The 22,367-nt window shown below is 39.9% G+C and overlaps 1 protein-coding gene across 1 annotated transcript in view; it reads right to left on the bottom strand.

The window, feature by feature from the left end:
- Positions 1-1,358: 1,358 nt before the first annotated feature.
- Positions 1,359-22,367, bottom strand: part of PIK3C2G (phosphatidylinositol-4-phosphate 3-kinase catalytic subunit type 2 gamma) — a gene marked incomplete at both ends in the record, with an annotated part of 194,652 nt that continues 173,643 nt past the window's right edge. Inside the window, 2 exons of the mRNA XM_084206328.1 lie at positions 1,359-1,511; positions 6,918-7,043. Of these exons, the coding sequence (XP_084062454.1) occupies positions 1,359-1,511; positions 6,918-7,043 (279 nt within the window). The remainder of the gene's footprint in view (positions 1,512-6,917; positions 7,044-22,367) is intronic.

Genomic DNA, 22,367 nt, shown 5'->3' with positions numbered 1-22,367 from the left:
GATCTCAGTACTCCAGTTTGACTGGGGAAAGGATTTTCAGATAAAACCTGATCAAGTCCATTGGTTTGTTGCTGAGAAAAACTCCAGCTTATTTAATTTCCTCCCTAACAGTCCAAATCCCACTTCAGGAGCTTTTACAGCTTTATATTCAGAAGACTGATTTGTGAGTGTCCTTTGGGAGAAGAAGGCAATTACCTTCACTTCTGGGATTATTACCCCCCTGTTGACCACTTTCCACCTGGTAGGACAAATGTCAGTTCTGTCCAGTATATGGTAATTTAAAATTTACAGCAGAACAGATCACAAATCAAGACACTTCCTGTGCCTTAAAAATGTGCCCCTGGCCCTGGAAAGGTTTATGTACATGGTCAGTGGGTCTGGCAATAATGGACAGTTCCCTGTGGCTGCTCACATGCCAAGTGCTTAAAGATGTGCTTAAATGCTTCCTCAAATTAGAGAAAAACAGAGCCCATAATTAGCATCTGTGAACTTAAAGGAACCACTCATGTTCATGATTTAATATTCATTATGTGTATATATATTAATATATATAAACATATATTTTATGGCCCTGAGGTCTATCCAATGCATGTATTGACTTGAGCTCCTTATGCAGCATAGGAGTGCAATGTGGGAAGACTGCTGAATAAATATCTGTGGTATCATGATCTTAAATAAATCTCCCACTGAAAACTCGTGCTCAAAATATTCTCTTTATTCGTGAACATTAGCTTTTCCCTTCTTCTTTCTTCACACCAATGACCAGTTATATCTGCTTCTTGGATATCAGAATAAAACAATGACATATATTAATGACAAATTAATATCCTGGATTAAATGTTACATTGTATCAAAACTTTCAAAGTTCTTAAAAAAACAAAGTATTGATTGGGTAAGATTTAATGTGAAATTTGCTGGACATCTGAAATATATATGAAATATATAAACCATCCCATGGTTTTCTGGTGAAATCACATGCAGTGATGATAAATTACAATATTATCAGCATTGTTTCAGCACAGTCAGTGGAATTAATGGGCAAAGAACGAGCCCCCACACACTGATGTGTACAGAATTCAGTATTTTTACAGCATTATTTAATATTAACAAAACCAAGCCCTTCATTGCTGTCATAAGAAGTTTCTGCATGTTGCTACAAGTCCTTAGCATGTGATTCCTTAAGCTCACACTGGCAGGAATCTGTGGCACTTTTAGGAACAGCCTAATGGTTAGAAATGTTAGGATATTTGCTCAGCAGATGACTGTCTATTCTCAAGGGCAACTGAGACAAAATGTACCCTGGGAAATGGGATAAAGAAACATTAGTGGGCAAATAATGGAATCATCTTGGAGAACATTTAAATGACACTGTTTCCCAGTGGGTACCACTTTTCTTCATTGAGCTGGACACTGCTCAGCTGAATGTTAACAGCTCCCACAAATGCTCCTTTGCTTTTCACCACAAGCTTCAGGACACGGCCCTGGAGCTCTGGGACTCTGTCATAGATGATCTGAAATCACACACAGTGAAACAGAAAAAAACACACAAATTTGTTAATCTGTGTGACAGGCAAAGCACTTCAACGCAGCACTCAGGATGATGATTAATCCAATTTTGTGATAATTGCTTTAAACTTCCATCCAGAATAGCAAGTTATTAACCATCAGCCAAATTCACTTAACTTAGTAAATTTACCTCAGAAATACATTTGACCTTAGCTTGTTTATACAAAGAGATTCTGCCTTAGAATCACGAGCTTAGGTTCGTGAGATCTGATTATTTTAAAATAAATTTTATTATTATTATTTCAAATTATTAAAATATATAATAATTTCTATATACAATATAATAATACACTATATATAATTATATATATCTTATATAATTATTATAGACAGATACTATATACTACATATACAATAAAATATAATAATATATGTAATATACACATAATTTAAAATATATGTTCTGTATTGTATGTTATGTATGTTATTATTATAGATTATATGTTAAATATATGTGATGAATATATGTTATATGTTAAGTGTTATCTATAAATACACATGCTATATATATTATAACATATATTTAAACTAAATATTATATATTATATAGTATATATATTATCTATTTAAATATATATAAAATATATTATTATATTTTAAGATATATTATGTGATATATAATGCTGCATAATATCTAATATATAAGATATAATACAATAAATAATATAGACTAATTATATATTATATATAGTATATATAATATATGCTATATTGTATATAGTGTATATACATTATACAGTCTATATAATATATAATATATAATATATATAATATATTACATAATAATTTTTAAAATATTATTTAAAAATAAATCTGGAACCTGTCTCCAACAATACTTGAGAGAAAAGAAAATATCAGTATTCTTAATTTTCCCTGTGAAAACTGGAAAAGATCGGACCCAGTTCAGCAAAGGAAGTTACTAAATTTAGATGTTTTTGATACTCCAGAAGAGCTGCTGATACTTCTCAAAATAAATGGGACAGTAATTTAGCATCTCTTAAAAAATTACTAATGCCTATAAATTTAAAATTGTTTTTAAATTACCTTAATGCTATGAGAACACACTGGGATTAAGTATGACATTATAATGGTGTATTTTCTGAATTTAAAAAAACCCCAAACAATCTGGAGCAATAACCTAAGAGGAGTCAGCTGCACTCAGAACAGATTCCCCTGCTTCAGTCTCTGCATCAATAAAAACTGCTGAGTGAAGTGCCTGTGAGCTGATAAAGGGGGAGGGAATGCTCTCAGTGCAGGCCTGAAAGGTAAACTCCTTTAAGAGGAGTCCATTAAATCTAAAATTTGTATGGCTGGAAATGATTTTGCTATTTTATTTGCAGTGGAAAATCCTTTACATTTTAAACTCTCTGAGCTGTTTGAAAAGCAAATGTGGTGACATTCTCTCACTTCAGGAGAATGGGAAATTGAAACTGCCTAAAAAAAAAGCATTTGCCTGCTTGGATTTTCCATGGAATCTGTACCCAAGGCACTGCTGAGGAGGAGGAAAGGCAGACTGAGCCCCTCCAGCTTGGATCTCTCTGGGCTGGACTGATGAACCCCCTCTGTACTTCCACATGCAAATCCAGGAATTTCACAGGGAGCATGGAATGGACAGGGCACCAGGCAACTCCTCACAGAAAGCACCAAAGACCAAGAAAAACCTTACCAGGGGGTTAACATTGAATTTTATAGTTAGAAACCTTTGGAAATAATACTTTGGGATGGCTGGCATGAAATTGGCACCTGGTGCTTTTTGGTTTTCATGTTTACTGTGCCTGTTTTGCCAAATTGTCTGTGAATTACAAATTTTACAGCTTCTTTTTCACTCACCAAAATAAAAGTGAGATGATGAAGAAAATCTGAAAAGCAAGGACAGGCACAGTAAGCATAATACAATTTAGAATAAACCTGTGATCTGACACTGAGGCAATGCTAATGTTACCAAAGAAAGCTGCCTTGTTTCTTTGCCAATATATTAAAACTACCAGCTGTTTCTTTAAATCACCAAAAACAACATCTATCAGCTGAAAATGCTAAGAAACTGAACCAGGGTAATGAACAGCTTTTAATCTTTGGCCAAAAATAGGCTTAAATCTTTGAGCAAAGACAGACCTTTGCAGTGCAGGGTGGGTGGCTTTCAAATTATCCCAACAAACTGTTTTGGTATTGCAAATTCAGCTGGAGTAAGGTATGCATTATCATCAGGATGTAGGGAGAGAAGAAGGTCTGGAGAAGGCTGAATTAGGGTGTGGATAAAACAAATGCCACCTGCCAGAATTTGGGAACAGTTAAATGCTGAAATTATTGTGCAGTGAGAATATTTGCCAGCCTTTTCACAGACAGATCAGATGGAGGTGAGTTATTTGTGGCCGTGCAGCAAATCAGTGGGACAGTTAGGGCTGGAATTCAACTATTCCTGGCTCCAAAAAGAGAAACACTGGTGACCTACAGGAGTCTAATGACATTTTAATCACAAATGAGGGACAGTTGCTTCTCCTTAGGTAGCCAGGGCACAGTTCCTAGATTTGGTTATTAATCCAAGGTACTTTTGATGCAGGGTGCTGGAGGGAGTGGCCGTGGCTCCTGGTGCAATTCCCCTCCTCCCCTTCCATCAGACTGGCTGGGGCTGCTCTGCCTTCATTTTCTTGTATTTCACTTCTCTGTGTTACTCCTTCTCCACCACCACTTCATGCAATATAACATTAACTGCTGTGAATGCCACAAATTCCAAAATCCAGGTACAGGCACAGGAGAAAAGAAAGATTTTTTTTTTTTTTTTTTTTTTGCTAAAAGCCACTCCAAAACATTTGCTGTAACTCATTTTATTGTCAGCCCTCCTGGACTTTCACATCTTCACTCTCACTCACACACGAGTAAAAATCAAACATAAAAAGCAGTTTTGCAAAGTTGATAATTTGCTGTAGGCAGTCATAAGCAATAGAAGTACAAAACTAAAATCAAAAATACCCAAGAGAAGCACATTTCAGATTTTTCTCAGTCTGGAACAAAGAAAGAAATTAATCTACAGCTTCCTTCCAGCCATTTGGCTTTAATAAAAACTTATGAACTCATAAAAAAGGCTACAACATTTCTGTACACAGTGTTTTGGACAGTAACTAACTTAAGAGACAGCTGACTTATATTTTTAGTAGTTTTTCTTCCCTGGGGCAGCTTCTGCCTCAGTCTACCAGCCTTGGACAGAAAATGCATCCAGAATGACATCACATATGGAGGAGCAGAGCTGCTAAAGCACAGGCATCGGGTTGGAAATGGCCAAGTTCAGTGGAACCATATGTCCCCACTGTGATTAGCACTTCCCAGGGAAAAAGATTGAGCATCTGGGAAGAAAGCTCTCAGTTTTGATTAAGGACATTAAAGTTTTCATGGAATTTCTTTTAATGGCAGTGGAATACTTGTTAACCACAATTAAATCTCCTCCCAGTGACTACTGACTGACTGCAGACAGGATTTTGGATTTCATTGCATTCAAAGGGATCTAAAAACAATTTGAAAATAATTGTCTTCCAGTGTTGCTGGCTGGCTCTTATGTGTTGTCCATTTTGGATACCTTACAATGAATGTTATGATATAATTGTATTATGTTCCTTCGCTTTAAATGTCCTTTAAATGTAAAAGCATTTCTTTAGACAGATTAATTAGATTCATTCCACTCTGATAGCAAAAAAAAGGAAAGAACAAAAAAAATAAAGCCTACTTCCTTGTTATTCCCCTGCAGTACTGTGGGGAGGGAAATTTGTCTCAGCTGTGAGCAGCAGTACTACTCAGGGAGCCTTCTTACCGAATGCTGGAAGTCATCTGTGTGAGCAGGAAACTTTTGTAATTAACAGATGTGGGAAAGGGGCAATATTAGAACTCCAGGGGTGAGAAACTAAGAGATAAGCACTGAGACTCTGCTGACTAACCTGAGTTTTATCATATCTTATCTATGAAACCGGGTGGAGTGGCAGTATTTTCCATGCCTTCTACTTTACAGCCTGCTGAAAGAGCATTTGTAAATTACTTTGAGATCTTTAGGAGATTTGTTACGTGTAATAATTATAATCTCCAATCCCACCTACTGTTTCAAACTCATCTGCCCTTACAAATGAACACAGTTTATGCCACTTCCCATTCTGCCATAAATGTTTCTCCATAGAAATGTTTCCTTTCACCCCAGAGGCATGAGCACTTCAATGGTGTGTGAAATAATCATATATAGCTGCGAACGGATGGCATTTTAACATGAAAAGAACCTGGCTATTTATTCTTGTGTTATCATTTAGGACAGTGACAACCAATTTTCAAATGTTAATTTGAATAACAGCATCCATTCAATTAATACTTTTCATGCTATTGTGCATATCTGCATTCAGAGCTGTTGGGTTTGGTGCAATGATGCTTGGCCTCATTTGGCTAACATGTAACTGTGGTTATGGGCTGAGACAGAGCACTGTGAAAAATCCAACTGCTTTCCTGAAGAGAGAGACATAAAAGACACCGTTTCACTTCTGAGAAAAGTGCAAAACAGACAGTTGTTCCCATTTGTGGTTCAGCTTATGATACATTCCTTCCTTTTGGTCATCCTCATTGCGACAAATAAAAATGCTGTATTGTTGTTTTATTTCAAGAGTGGGCAAAGCAGATAAAACAAGTTGCTCCTGTGTGGGTTGTGGGTGGCTTGCTGTGAAGAGAAGGACCTGGGGGTCCTGGAGGACAACAGGCTGTCCCCGAGGCAGCAGGGCTCCCTCCTGGCCAAAAAGGGCTCCTGGGGTGTATTAGGAAAAGCCCTGACAGCAGGGTGAGGGGGGTGATCCTGCCTCTGCTCAGCCCCAGGGAGGCTCACCTGGAGAGCTGTGTGCAGTTCTGGGCTCAGCAGAGCCAGAAAAGCAGGGCAGCCCTGGAGTGAGGCCAGGGAAGGGCTGTGGAGATGGTGAGGCACTGGAGCATCTCTCTCATGAGAAGAAGCTGAGTGAGCTGGGCCTGTTCACCCTGGAAAGAGACAGCTGAGAGGGAGCCTCATCCAGGTCTGCCATGTCTGCAGGAAGAGCTCAGGGGATGTGCCAGGCTCTGCTCTGCGGGGCCCAGAAATGGGACAGGAGGCAACAGGAGGAGCAGATGCCCAGGAAGGTTCACCTGAACGTCAGGAAGAACTTCCCCAGATAGTCCAGAGTGGGTGTGGAGACTCCCTCACTGCAGATATCCCACCTGGGCACACTGCTGTGCCACCTGCTCTGGGATGGCCCCGCTGGAGCTGGGAGGTGGCACCAGGTGCCCACTGGGGACCCCTCCAGCCTGACCCATTCTGTGATTCTGTGAAACTGAAAGGGTGCAAGGAAGTGAATGGAACTCACGAGTTCATTGTAGGTAGGGTCAGAGCCTTTTGGAGCTGTCCTGGTTTTCCTTCGACTGACCTCTCCAGGGTCTGGCAGAAGATAAAATTCAGCATGTGCACTTGGGGCAGAGCCATCTGGGAGGTGCTGGAAAACAAGAAGGTCACAAATATAAATGTCCATGTTCTAGCAAAGAAAACAAATAAAAATTCAAATGAAATCTGGGATTTTAGCAGACACAGAATCACGTTACATTCTTAGTATTTTCTGGGCTAAATAGGAGTGCTAGTGGAATAACAAGAATTATTAGAATTCAGCTTAAAATAGAATCAGGAAAATAAAAATTAAATAATTCAAAGACAAGGTAAAATTGTCTATCTTTAATATTTACATTCTGATGGAAAGAACCCTTAAGCCTCAATCTACCCTAACTCTTCCTAATCTGATACAAAATCCAGCCCTTCCACTTTCCAGAGCAAGGCACAGAAACTGGATTTTAGACAATAAGCTCCCATTGATTTTAACCCCTAAGTATCAGTGCTGACATGGGGAGAACCAATTGTTTCTAAGGGTGTTTTGTAAAACAGATTACTATAGAGGAGCCAGGAGCATTTCCTGCAGCAATATGGGCAGAACAGGATTCCTGTAACAGCCTTTCCCATCTCCCATCACACAGCTGCAATCTCTCTTTAATTTTCCAGTTCAGGTTACTGAATGATATTCCACATATTCCATCTTATATGGTAGCAACTCGAGATCAGAGACAATCTATTAACCAGGCTCAGTCATCAGCCAGTGCTGGTGGGTGGAGAATTTTTTGATAACTTCTGAGGATCTCTAAAGTTATTCTTAAAGCAGCATTACAATTACCCAGAAAACACATTGTATTGCTTGAGGCTTTGAAAGAACACACAAGAAACATAAAAATGAAAAAGTGTGGAGCAGGCATGCTGCCAGCACCTGTCACTTAATGCTTGCCTCATAATTGAGTACAAACCTTTGTGTCAGAAAGCACAAAGTGGGGCATATCAAAATATCAGTAATTTTAACCATATAATCAGCATTTTAGACAGGTAGTTCACCTGTCAGCTCCCAGGCAATCCAGTGACAGGATGCAAATAAGAATAAAGGAAAAAACAGGAGAACTTAAAACATTTGGAACCAATGAACCCACAGGATTATAAAGGTACTTGCATTTATAGCTCCTGTTGTAATTTTACATCTGGCTCAGAATGAAGTGATTTCTCAGATTTTGATTATTCACAATATGTGTCTGGAAATATGGGGCATTATCAACAATATATCCCTGGGATGGAAGAAACTGCTGTCTCCTAGCAATAAATAACTTCTCTATTGGGAAGGAAAATGGTGCTTATGTGTGTGTGAACACCCAGTTCTTGCACAACAAACCTCTGCTTTTTGTTATCTGAAATGATCCTTCAAGGCAAATGATGTGGTCAACTGCAAAGCTCATTATTGCTATCATTAACACCAGCCAGCATCAAAGGATGCCCCACTCAAACCATTACAGATTGTCAGCACTATGGGAGTGATTAATATTCCTATTGCTAAGTTCCCCAAAGCACATCTGATTTAAAATACCCATGGGATTGAGCTGGATGGGATTCAATGGCCAACAAAAGAGAGACATTAAAGGGCAATGGAATGAAAGGGCATTTTCCTAGGATGGGTTTCCACATCATTAATGCAGGATTTATTTACATTTATTTACAATTTACACTGTCCACTTGAAAGCCAATCTCTGTTGATCTAGGACTGTACTAAAATTTCAGCTGAGGATTTCAAGTAACAGTAAACTGAGAATCTCTTAAAAATCAGGAGGGAGAATGAAATGCAGCCTGAAGTACCAGTCCAAGCAATCAGAATTCCACCTAAGTGCAATCAAGCTCTTCACTTCTCAATGAATAGGTAAATGTCACTATAACTTGAAGGTCAACTGATTTGAGTTGTTTCAGACAAAGAAAGGAACCAGGCTGAGGTGGCAGCCTCCAAAGGTAATGTGGTTTAACAGGATCTGGGTGTCCAGAAGTGATTAACTGTCCAGATGTGATTAACTGAAGTCACATAAAATTGTCACTATGCCTTTGAGCTTTGCCATGTTACCCTGCCTTCAGCCAGCTAACCTTCCCCTGTCAGCTGATCCCTCCCAAAATTTAAGGAAGGCACATTGCAGCAGTGTTTTGGCTCTATGAGATGGACTGAAAACTACTTCCCCACTATCCCTTCTGAAGGTAGATAAATAGGTGTTGAAAGAAGTGAGGGGGAGGAGAGGGTCAAGAGAGAAAATTAAAAAAGAGAACACTCCAGGGATTCAGATGGGAAAACTCAAGGGGAGAGCTGTTACTCTGGGATATTTCAGAGCTGAAATAAAGCCACTTTTCATGAATAGTGGCAATCAGCAGTCAGACTCTTAGAGGCAATTTGATGTGCAGCCACTTGAATTCCAAGTAGACATCGTAGTTCTGATTGTTGGCTTTTTCTCCCCAACTTTACAGGAGACATTTTCCCCCTTCCTCTTCCCTTGCTGAGGAAGGGCAAACAGGCCACTCCAAACCCCACTGCTGTCCCAATTCTCCATCTGCAGTGGCGCTGTTATGCCATCAAACAATCAAAAAAGCTTCAGCTGAGCACTCTCCCAGCCAGATCAGGTGTTCCACTTCTCAGCTGCCCTCCTCTGCCTCCTGACAGACAAATCCATCTAATGAAGGGCTCCAGCTGTTAAAGACTCTGTCCCACCATGCACTAATCATTCAAAACTCCAGATTAAGAGCAGTTTTAAACCAGCCCCAGCCTTACAAGAGCAGAGTATGGGGAGCTCATATGATGAGCTTATGCTGGTTTCTCTTGTGATTGGCACAAGAGCTGATTTTTTTTTCTTCTGAAGAGCCTGCTTAACCACAGGGTTTCTTGAGGCAAGACTTGCAGTGGAAAGAGTTGTACTTTGATAAATGCTTCCTAGCAGGAACAAGGAGTGATAGTGGCAGTTTGACTGTAATAGTGCAAAAACAAGACTGGCATTAACATGGCAAAAATCTCTTTTTAAATCATAAGTAGGTGGAATCTGAAGTAAACAGTTTTAAGACAACTGAACTAGCAGGCAAAAAAAACCCCAAGTTTTGGGCAAAAGAATAATTTCCCAGGGTTTCTGAGCTGAGCACTGAAATAAATGAGAATAGAGAATAAAGAAAAATGGAGAAAACCTCATGAAAAATGGAGGAAACATCAGAAATATTCTTCTTACTAAGGATTATGACTTCTGTCTTATTACAGTATCACATTTAGCGATCACTTCTAACTCAGACTGCCCTGGCTTATTTATAAATTAAGTAAACATGAGGAATACTTGACCAAAACCACAGAATCCCAGATGGGGTCAGGCTGGAAGGACCCACAGTGATCATCTGGCCCCACCTCCCTGCTCAGACAGGGTCAGCCCAGGGCACAGGATTGTGTCCAGATGGTTCTGGAACATCTCCAGGGAGGGATTCTCCACACCCTCTCTGGGCAACCTGTCCTACGTGGTCACCCATAGAAAGAAATTCTTCCTCATATTCAGGTGGAATTTCTCCCTTTGCACCAGAGGACCTGCTCTGGTGAGCTCATTATAGAAACAGAATAAGATTTCTAGCAGGTTCATAAGGATTCTGAAATCCAGCAACCCCCCTCTTTTTTATTATTAAAGGATTAAAAACCTGACTGATTTCTGTCCATAGTCCAGGCCAGGGAAAAAAAAAAATAAATCAAAGGGTACCTTGGGAAAGCCATTTTGTACTTCAGTCTGCAAAAGCTTTATAGTTGAATGCACTTGTGATCAAGCAAACAGAAAAAGCTTAAAGTTTTAAATTGAGTTCTATTTGTGTTTAATTCTGTAGTCATTTTATTAACCTAAAAATAAAGGATTTTTACTTCCTTCAGAAGAAGTTACTCCCAATTTAAATTACTGTCTTAAATCTTTTATTGTGTTTGCTTGCAAATAAATCCAAGCTATAAAAATCTGCCAGGCTGCAAAGGTATAAAACCAAGCTCCCAAAAAAAACACCATAGGTTCTCTTGATATGCTTAGGGACAAAAAGCCCACAAAATTCCCCAGTGATTTTGATCTGCCAATAAAAAAATCTGAATTTAGAAGTTGTCTCAAATTGAATTTAGAAACTGACTGTATGTTCTTTCTTCAAGTGCAACCAAGTGATGATTGAACTATTGTCTCAGAGAATGACCAGCCCAGCTGACCTTGATAATGGCAGGTGTTCTAAAGGAACTCAGTTACTATTGCTTGTATTTATGTTAAAAAAGGATTTTACTTTGGAAATGTTATTTTCTTCTAAGGTCAGGCAGAAGGTGGTGAAAATATTTAAGAGTGAGGGAGAGAAAGTAAAACTCTGGATTGACTTTTTCCATACCTCTAATTCAATACTGAAAATCTAACATACACAGCCTGTATCTGTTGTGACTGTGTTTCATCTTCCACTCCAGTTTTATTTTCCAAAACAAGTTGGTATTTGCTTGCAGAAACTCACACAGATGTGTTACATCCTCTATAATTTAATTTTAAATATAGTAGCTGTGGCTAGGAAATAATGGACGAAATTCAATTAATTTTTCCACAAGAAATTTGTTATCCTAATGACTTTTCTCCCCTGATCATTATTAATGATCCACAACTCTCCTAACACAAGGATTCTTTTTTAGCATTAGAGGCATAACTACTGCAAAATTTGCCATATATTCAACTATTTAGTGATTTAGCATCCAATATGAATTGTGATCCATTCTGAGTTTTAAAATACTCATTTTAAAGATAATTTATTGTAAATTTTTTTAAAAATCACGTCTTCCTAAGTGACATAAAATTTTCATTTTAGGTGACTTTTGTCTCAAATTTAAATCATGTCATCATTTCTGTTAGTGTTGGACATGCAGATCACCTTTTGTCCTAGAGAGGAGCAGACTGATGGCTCCTGAACATTTGAGAGTTCCAGCTGCTGTTCACTTTTTCCCATTTTTCATTTTCAACAGTCTTGACAGTAAAAACTAATGATCAACTAACTTGTATTAACTAATGACATCTTTCCTCCTCTATAAATAACTACTTTTATTTCCCCCCAAAATTCATTTCCTTGACATTTTTAAATCTCAGTTTCTCTCATCTTTTTCTTCAACGGAAAAAAATTTAAAAAATAATAAAAAAGAAGATATCCAGGCATTGGAAAGACTCTCATTTCAGCTGCTCCTCAAATAAAAATAATTCACTTTTTCCAGTATTTCTGTTTGTCCTCCTACCCTTTACCATCCTTATGTTCTTTTCTTACATGCACTGCAGTGAGAATTTATTTGCATAGTGAAGAAAGGACTACAAAATATTCCATAATTGTTCCTACCAAGATATCCATACACCTTTCCAAAGCAAACCACTATAGTCAGTGGTTAGGAAAAACCCTCAACGAGACAAAATGTCTATATATCATGTGCAGACATTAGGTGGATTTGATTATTATCCAATAAAGGAGGATTAGGAAAAAACCCACAGAAGAAATCATCCTTGCACTGCAGTAACCTTTGTAAATTACTGGCTGCCTCCAGACTAAATTAAAACCAGTGAGGAACTGGAGGAGCCATCAGTGCTGCTGTTCTCCACTTCTCCAAGGAAGGCTCAACCCTGATTTCAGAGCTGCAGCTTAATTAGCAAACACAGCCTCTGCCTTAGGAAAAAGAGAACATCCTCTGGGCTACTTCTAAGCTTAAAGAGCTGAGAAATTAGTATTACAAAGCAAGAGGTTCCTTCAAAAGCAGATTAATGATATATAAACTTCAGAGAAAAGGGGATTGCTGGGTGAATGGGGGGTTGTGCTGTTGCTACCTGTAGTATTTCACTAATAAGGCACAAAAATGTTTAACTATTTTTTTGTTACAAGGTCTTTTAAGGTTAAACTATCTAATTAACAAATGATACTTAAATTATTTTCACTTTTAACATAATAACTAATTACTCAAAGTCTGCAATGCTGATTTTTCTGCCTAATTACAAGATATTACTGAAATTTATGGAGAAGAAGGTAAAGAAGAACTAGTCTCTGTTTTAAAACTTTTATCTTACTTCACACAAATATATTACTATATTCTGTTTCTGCTGTGTTTCTGCTTTGTGATATGATATACTTCTAATCAACTACACACTTGTAATTTCAGTGCTATTAATTAATTTTGAAAGCTTTTTTCATGGCCTCAGGTCAAGTGCAATGCTCTCTTGGGAGGCAGAGTCTGTATGCACAGAAAGTCTGAAATTCTCAGCATCCAGAACTCCAACAGCTTCCCAAATCCTAAAGTGGTTTCCAAGACCCTTCCTTGTTCTTCCTTAGAGCTCTGCATATCCCAAAGCATGAACACCTGTATTCTACCCTGCTGCTGAGCTTTTAATTTTCCTCTCACAAAATACCCCCAAATTTCTTCGAAGGAAATTAAAAATAAAATCCCATTTGCAGTAATTAAATGATAATTACAGAAGAAGATATTCCACTCCACCATGCTGCACCCTGCACTCTCTGCTATTGGCAAGACAAAAGAGAAAGGCAACTGGTCCAAAGTGATTGCACAAATATGGTGTTTTTTTCCCCCCAACAATCACCTTTTTCACCTAAAATTTGAAAATATTTAACTGCTTCTCTTCAACAGCACTTTTATTTTATTGCATTTTCTGATCCCAGTTTTTTTTGGGTTATCTGGCCATGTACATAAAGACAGAAGACGGCTGCTGTGGAGATCAGTGGCAAGGCAAGCAAAAAAGAAATTACATTTATCTCAAGTTAATGCAGGGCAATTAAAAATATTTTGCTGTCAGGGAAATTCTGGAAAGCATTTTTTTTTTTTTTGAGCAGGCATTTTCTACCTTTTGGAAAGCTGGCAGTGTCCGTGGAGCGAGCCTCCAGATGGCTTTGTCATTTCCCATGCTAAAAATGCAAAGATGCTCTATCCACATTATTGATGTGAATATCCAAATATAGCTCATGTCCAATACCCTCAGCATCCTCCTCAACCTGCCTGCAGCAGAGTGGGCAGGACTGGAGCAGCCTGGCTGGAACAGCTGGTTCTGCAGCACTCCTGAGGGGACAACTCTGCTGGGAAAATAGGGTTAGAGCTGTCCTGAGACACAACATTTCTGAAGAGAGAACCAACAACCAAGCCTTTCCAAGGTCTGCTGGCTGTCAAATGGGGAAAAAATAACCCTGTCCAGGAAGGAGACCAGCAAGAGATGCACTCTGTCATATTGTGGACACCTGGTTTGCCTTGGTGGAATTGACCCCACGTTGGTGCCTGGCCCCAGCTGAGACAGAGCCTGCTGCTCGTGTCCCCAGCAGTGACAAAAGCTGTGCATGGAGCTGGAAACTGGGGGGGAAATGTTCATTTTGGAATGATCAGGTCAGGCAAGATAATTCATGGTATTCAAACCAGCCTGGTCAGGCAGCTGATCCATCACAATGAGATGGAAATGTGATTCCAGCACAGCACAGAGGCAAACACCTCAGTTCCAAACTGATCCCAAGGCACAGAGACAGAGGGACTTCCAAAATCAACAGGAATTATTTGTTAACATTTAAAAAAATAAATTGTGATTTTTTAATTTACAGAGACAGTTCTGGAAAGCAGATTGTGTCCCAAAAGACTCAGGGTTTTCTAAGAATTATGAAAAATATTTCTGATCTGCTTCAGTCATTTAAGAGCAAAGCCCATCTATCTCTGCTTAAATGAAATAAATAAAACGAGAGGGAGGATACCCCGAAGGTCACACAGGTTTCTCACCCAAGCCTTTATTTCTGTAGAGCTCTGAAACCAGAAAGTTGAAGAAATACACTGAGATTTATCTCTGATGCCCCGTTGAAAAAGAATAATGTATTGTCCCGATGATCCAGAGGGAGATAAGGACAGACACAACGCCAAATGAAACGGGAAGAGTCTGTACAAGCACAGTCTGCAGCTGTCATTTAAATCAGGATCCTGCCTTTTAGAGAGCATTGGCAGCAGGCAAGGAGGACTAGAATTTCACTGCAGCAAGAAATGACACAACTTTGCACGAGTTTATTTCTGTTTCTGAACAAGCAACAAAGATAAAGACATCACAGAATGGGTTGGGGCTGTACCCAACTCAGAGCTTAACTCCAGCTCCTGACTCTGACCAACTTCTGACCCTCCACTGATGTTTGGGACTCCATTCCTGTGTGCTCCACATGGCACCATGTGGGCAGAAAAAAGTTACCAAGGCTGAAAAAAATAACATAAAGCAGAAGTGGGAATGTATGGAATAAATGTAAAACTCCCAGTAAAAAATCTGAGTGAGAATCACTCAGAAGTTGGTTTTTTTTTCTGAAAGAAAAGGTAACGTGTTCTAGATTTCTGAACCACATGTTGCATTACTATTTTAAGAAAACTGGGGGGTTTTTTTGTTTGTTTGTTTTTTTGTACAGATGAGAGAAATCAAGAGTCAGGCATTTTAAAACTATATTATCCTGTGAATAAGCAATGTTGTTGCAGGGTGTAGAATGCAGAGAGTAGATTTCATGAACAAGTCTCTGAAGCTTTTATCTCAGAATTACCACCAAGCCCATAAAGAAACTCAATTCCATTGCTTTCAACCCTGTATTATTGCTGTGCTTGGAACACTTTAATTTTCAGATGAATATTTAGTCACAGAGTCTCTGACACTGGCTGAGATAAGAATGATCTTGTTTTGACCCTCAGAAACACAGATCCCAGAATTTCTTCTTTTGAATAAAGTACAAAGGAGAACAAATGCTAAAAACAAATCCCCATTTCACTTTCCTTTTGAAATCAGTCAGGATTAAGAGCATTGCTGCCTGTTAGAGGGCATGAAAGGAAATTAGCCTTTGAGAAAAGAAACACAAGCAAAGGCTATTGTTCTGTTTCTATCTTTTTGCCACATACAAATTCTTTTCTCTCCTTGCCTGGGCCCAGACAGTGAGTGAATATAAAAATGTGTAAAGCAACAGTGAGATTGTGATCCGTGCCTTCATTCTGCACTATTTTTCTTCTCAATTTCTTAATTAGTTATTGAAGTCTGTATATGCCTATCTTTAATTTTTCCAACTGTACAATCTCCCTGCACTTTTCTCTCAATTATTCTGCAGCATGCCATCTCCCTGTGTAAGAAAGCATTTCATTATATGAGGCTTGCAATTTCTACTCCTTAATTAGCTCTCATTACTTCTACTTATGCTCTTGCTCAATGTTCTAAATAATTCCTCTTGAACCTTCCTGTCTTCTCCCTTAAATATTTGTACAATTGACTGGTGTCCTTGTTAGTCTGTTCTTAACTAAGTTTTAGTAACAATAAATCACTCCTGGAGAATCAATCACTCCCCAGCAACCCTACTGAGAGCTGTTCTTTGAACTTGTATTCTAGTTAAAAAAACATCCTGAGAGAAATAGTTTACTATCAAAGCCTTATAAAGATGAACTGCTTCATTTCTGCCCCATGACACCAGGATCTGGCCTTTCTCATTGGCATCTCCTGTAGCAGCCTCATGTCTCACCATGGGCTTGTTTTATCTTCACATTGCTGTGGGATATAGATCTCTCCCTCCCCGAGGAAATATTTTTCATTTGTCCAAGCTGGTTGTAGGGTTCTGGAAATTACTTTTATTCTCTTGATCTTGCTCTGTCTGTACTATTATTTTTAATGTTTTCTTCATTTGCAACCAATGGCAAATCTAATTTTTGTTCACCTTCATCCCCAGATCACTCATATTATTAAACAGAACTCACTGTTGTTTTGTTGGGTTTTTCTTTCTTATTCAACACATATCAACTATGCTGGGAATTACTTATTTAAAAATGAGCAGTTAGAATTTAGAGCTGAGGCAGTACTGTGACTGTGACAGATTAAAGGGTTTAACAAGAAATAATAACAGAACTTTCTGTACAACATATTTGTCAAACACCTTTCAAAACAAATATGTTTGAATCCAACAGTAATCCCTGTGCCACAAGAACAGACCTCATCTCTTTCCAATTTAAAGTACTGCTGAGTTGTAGTACCCTTTGTTTAGAGGTGTTCAGCTCATTTTCACTCTCAAGGAGAACATAGCTTATCTGTGCTAATTTCCTTTCACTTTAAAAGAATTTTCTATGAATATAAAATTAAATCCAAATTCTTTATAAGCTAGAGCTAGTACAAGAGCTTTCTTCCCATGGCTTTTTATTTTGTTTTCCTGCGCCAGACTAAGGAGAACTTCATCTGAATGTTACCTCCCTCCATCAGCCAAGCTGCTGATTTAATTCTGTCACTGATACTCTCTGGATAAATCATTTTGAGCTGAACAAAGTTGTTTTTTTCCATTTGTTTTCCATCCCTGCCTTACCTACCTGTGCACCTCCATTCCAACCCCTGTTGGCTGCATAAGGAGAGCACTTTACATTCACAATATTCTGAAAGGATAATGTGGCCTTCCAGTTCGCTGCCAGGCACTGTGCTGTTGGCAAGCAGTAAATATTTTCCATTTAAATCTATATAATGATAGTCATAAAGTGTAAAAGTTAGTGAGAGGAATGATGGGCACCAAGTAAGGCTGAACAGAGATCCCTGACCCTTCCCCAGCTCAAGCTGAGAGGAAACCCAGCAGAGGCAGCAGAGCATCCACCTGTGCTGTAGGTGGGAGCATCCCTACAGCCCTGTGCTGCAATCTTAGACCTCATCCCTTTGGATTTGGGAAGGATTGGCAGCTTTTTGGCAGCCTTTTGGTTTTTGGCTTCTTTTCCTAACTCTGTTGAGGTCGGGATTGAAGGCACTTGAGAGGATAGCTCACATTCAGGTGTTTATTGTTTCTTATCAATGTTCCAGTCTCACAGCAGGGAGTTCTGCAGCCTTTCATTAGCAAGGCACAAAATGGCCAACTCTCTCTTGTTACAAGGGCTTTTAAGGCTAAACAATCCAATTAAGAAACAACACCCTAATTATTTTCACTTTTGACCCAATAACTGATCCCTCGAAATCTGCACTGTGGACTTTCCTGTCCAGTTACAAAATGCCACCCAAATCTATGGAGCAGAAGGAAGAAGAAGGTAAAGAACAACAACCTGTCTCCACCCTAAAACCTCCATCTTGCTTCATACATATTACTATATTCTAAAACCCCAAACTCTAAGTTTTCCACCCTGTGATATCACACACTTCTAACCAACTCCCCACCCACAATCCTAGTGCTATCAACCAATTTTGGGAATTTTTCCACAGCCTCAGGTCCAGTGCAGAGCTCTCCTGGGAGTCAGAGTCAGCACAGAAAGTCTGGAATTCTCAGCATCCAGGACTCCAACAATTGGCTCCCACCTTTTTGCCCAAAACATTTAAACCATTGCATCTCACAAACATTTCTGGCAGCACTTTGTACACGCAATGGAAAGAGGCTGGCTGTCTGTGTAAGCCTAAAGCTGATTGCTAATTCGTCACCCACATATCAGCTATCCCAGAATCATTAATCACCAGGAGTGCTACATGACAGCTTCAGAGCTTTTAGAAAAGGAAAGCTGGAAGTACTTCTGCAAAGAACTGTAGGAGTTTATTTTTCTTCCAGCAAATTTTCCCCCCGTAAAATTGGTTCTGAATTCATCGCCCACGCACGCTTTCCTGAATTCTAGTAACATTCTACATTTACTGGCAGGAGGTTCAGGATAACTTGGCTTTGTTTCTCCTCCCCTCTACCCCTGAGGAGTTACTCTGTCCACGAGAAGTAATGGGCAAAAAATGTTTAGCAGAGAGGATTGAAAGTTTAGCTGCTTATCTAGGAAAACAGGGCATGCCTGAAGCCATGGCAATGAAAGCAGCGGCAAAAGCAGGCTTCCTCCTGAGCCAGGGCTGAGCCACTGCTCCCTTTGCTTCTCCATGAAGCAGGCAAGGAGATGTCTTAGAAACCCTTTTCTGGGTGGCAGCAATGGCTATTCCTGTTGCCTCTGGGGTTTGGGTTTTTTTTTTGAGGAGTGGGATGCCCACCATTAGGTGTCCTGGCTGTGTGGAGTTAAACCAGCCCATGGCCAGCCCTGTGTGAGATTTGGGGGGCTCTGGATATCCCCCATTCTCTGTGCTGGTTAATGAAGGGGAACAGGACTGCACTTGAATATTACAAGTTCAAAACCTACATGTATTTCAACAAATCCATCCCCACATCTGCACAAGCCTGCATTTTTTGAGGTAGAGCAGCATTTCCCCTGTGCTCCTGTCCCTGCCTGCTGCTCTTTGTCCGGGTATTGTGCTGCCACAATTGCACTATTCATGTTCTGAGGTAACAAATCCTTCCAGAGGCCAAAGCAAACCTCCCCTGGGGCTCCTTTATATCCCTCCTGAGACCACTTAATGCACTTTGCCAGGTACTGTGCTCTTGTCTTTATGGAATAAGCCTGCCCTGTCTCACCCCTCCACCTGCCACATCCTCCAGGACTCCAGAGGCAAACTCTCCAGGCCTCCAAGGTTTTCACCCCTACACAAATGCTTCCCTCTACCCCATCCCCACTTTATTAAGGCAATATTGCCTGTAGTGCAGAAAGTGCCCAGTGTGGAACTGTCTGCATTTGAGAGGAGTGAGCAATGCCCCAATAAGCTGTCTTCAGGTTATGTAATAGACATATTTGGAAAATTGCATTTTATTGTCATCATGGCTTTTGTATACTTGAAAACTGAATTTAAAATTATTTTCCTCAGCAATCATGGTGATGCCATTCAAATCCTAAGTAGAAGCACTGACTTACAGAATCTCAGGATTCTGAGCCACCTGACTTACAGAATCTCAGGATTCAAATGAAACTGAATTGCTGGAGCAAATATCGAGACTGGAACATTTTTAGTATCTTATAAATATCTGTTTAACAGAACTTGTCTTCATTGTGCACCCACAGCCTCAAACTGTAGGCAAACATTACCAACCAGTCTTAACATCTCTGTGTTCAAACAGTTTCCTTGGCTGCAAGTTTTTCCTTGGTGAGGAAACACAGCTCTTTCTTTGCAGAAGGTTAGATCAGATTAATGGTCCTTTCCAGGCACAAAATCCATAAGGCTGCTCTCTGCTCTTTGTCTCTGCAGAAATTTTGATAGAGTTTTCTTCAAGCAGGACTGGGTTTTTTAACCCATGACTGAAATGTTGCAGAGGGGAGGGAGAGGATGCTCTGAAGCTGCCCCAGGGATGAGAGTTGTGCATCTGCAGCAAATCTGGCACTGGGGATGCCCCAGATCCCAGGGGCCCATGCAGGCACCCAAATTAACCAGTTCTCTGCCAGGCCTGCACCACACCAGGGCTCTCTGCACTGCTGCTGCATTTTTTTCTCCAACACACCCCATGTGAATGGGCAAATTTCCTTCAGGAGAAATTCCTGCTAAGTTATGGCACTGCAGTCCTCTGGATCCCTCCTTTAAAGAACCTGTGTGACACCTGAGAGTGGCTATAAAAAAATACTAGTCTCTTGTGCATTGTATATCAATTTAGGATTTGCACAGCAGGATCTAGGTCTCCTATTAAAACTCCTAGAAGTAAACTCACACAAACACTAAATCAAATTTATTTCCGTGGATCAAAAGTCTCTATCACAATTCCTGTCAGTTCTGTGAAGCTCCATTTGGGATTAATTTGGCCCACTACAATTATTTTCGCATCTGAACACATCATAAAATCTCTTTATAGAGATAAATTAAATAGGGAAGAGCAGAACAAAAATTATTTACTATAAATTATGAAATAAAACAAGATAGCAAAGTAATCTCTGCACAGATGAACCACTAAAATATAATTAGTGAGACTCTGCAAAAGACTGACTATACCTGAAATAGCTTTAACATGTCTTGAATAAGATATGATCTTGGCATACTTTTAAAATCCCTGTTCAGCTCAACCAAAAAAAAAAAAAAAAAAAGAAGAGGAAAGAGAGGGAAAAAGAAAAGAGAGCACATTAGAAAGATTGATTTATGTGGCTGGGAAGCTGAGAAGATCACGAATGGGATAAAGAACCTTCCTATTACAGGTTCCTGGTCTGAAGGCAGTGCAGTAGCACAGGACCCTGAAGCACATTTCATATTTCAGATCAGATGACAAGGGATGGATGGCCAGGTGGAAGGAAGGAAGGAACTGGAAGCCCAGGATTTAAACCCATGATTGCCTAAATTAGGCTGCCACAGCAGTGACCTCATTTTGGAGTCATGAATCTTTGTTAGCCTTGCTGATCAGGACTCCTACCCCTCCTCTTCAAACCCACCAAAATGGGTTTGATTTAAATTACCTGCTTTAAATTACCTATTTCAAAAGCAACACAGTAACTCCAGCTTGTACTGTCCCTTTCCATAATGAAGTGAACTGAACCCTGGATTTTATGTTTGCACTACAGAGCTATCTATGCTGCAATTTACTTTCATTTAATTAAATGGCTGGAACTTCCTAAGAACACAGTTAGGAGCCTACCCACTTACAGTGATGGAAACAAGGAGAAAGGAAGACTAATTCCAGCACCTGCAAATTGTTTGTGTGCATCTCCACATCACCTGCTTGAAGTCTCAAGGATATCATCAGCATGGCAATCATTGAAATGGGCCCCTCCCACCAATTAGAGCTTTATCAGAAGCTTATCAAAGTCACTTAGATTTAAAAAGCTCAACAGAAAAAAAAAAAAAAAAAAGAGGGTCTTGTGCTACATCCTGAAGATAAAGTTTGTATAAATTGGACCTGTCAGCAGAGGCTGATCTCACCTGTCAAAGTGGCACACAGGACATACAAAACAAGTCTCAGGACAGAGATGTATTGAATGTTATAGACCAGAATGGAGATGCTTGAATTGCAAATGAGAAGCCAGAGTGGCCAGCAGAGAACAGTCAGAGCTGTGTAAGCCTCATGTGCCTCATTAAACCACCAGCCTTATTTTATTACTGGCTGGTGCTCACACAAGCCCCCCAGTTTGGCCCCATTTAGGAAAAGGGATTGCAACCCAGTTTGGGGTGGAGGTGGCACAGAGTGTGCACTGAGAGCCCACAACAGCTAATAATAGCTAGACAAATAAAGGCTCTCTTGACACAGCCATTGCTTGAGACGTGAGCCATGGGAATTCAAGGGCACACCCAGGCAGGGAATTCATAGGGAATTCATAGGGAATTCATTTTGGAGCAGCCCCCACGCTCCTCAGTGGGAGATCATGCTTCACACACAGCCCCAGCTCCATCTCTGAAGCCACCCCCAGCAGCCAATTCCACCTGCCTTATGCTGCAGGAGCACTGCCAGCTTCCCCTGCTGCAGCCTGGCTCCAGGAACCCTCAACGTTTACCTCCCAGCCTCCTGACAGCACTACAGAGCTGAGCATCACACCTCCAAATGACACTGCTCCTTCTGACCCAGCTCTGCTCCCTCTGCTGAGCTCTTCCCTCCTCACAGACAGCCAGGCTGGACTGGAGAGAGATGTCTGGATAATCAATCCCCA

Source organism: Fringilla coelebs (assembly GCF_963513975.1).
Source record: "Fringilla coelebs genome assembly, chromosome: 5".
Lineage (NCBI taxonomy): Eukaryota > Metazoa > Chordata > Aves > Passeriformes > Fringillidae > Fringilla > Fringilla coelebs.
This window is presented reverse-complemented; position numbering and strand designations above follow the sequence as displayed.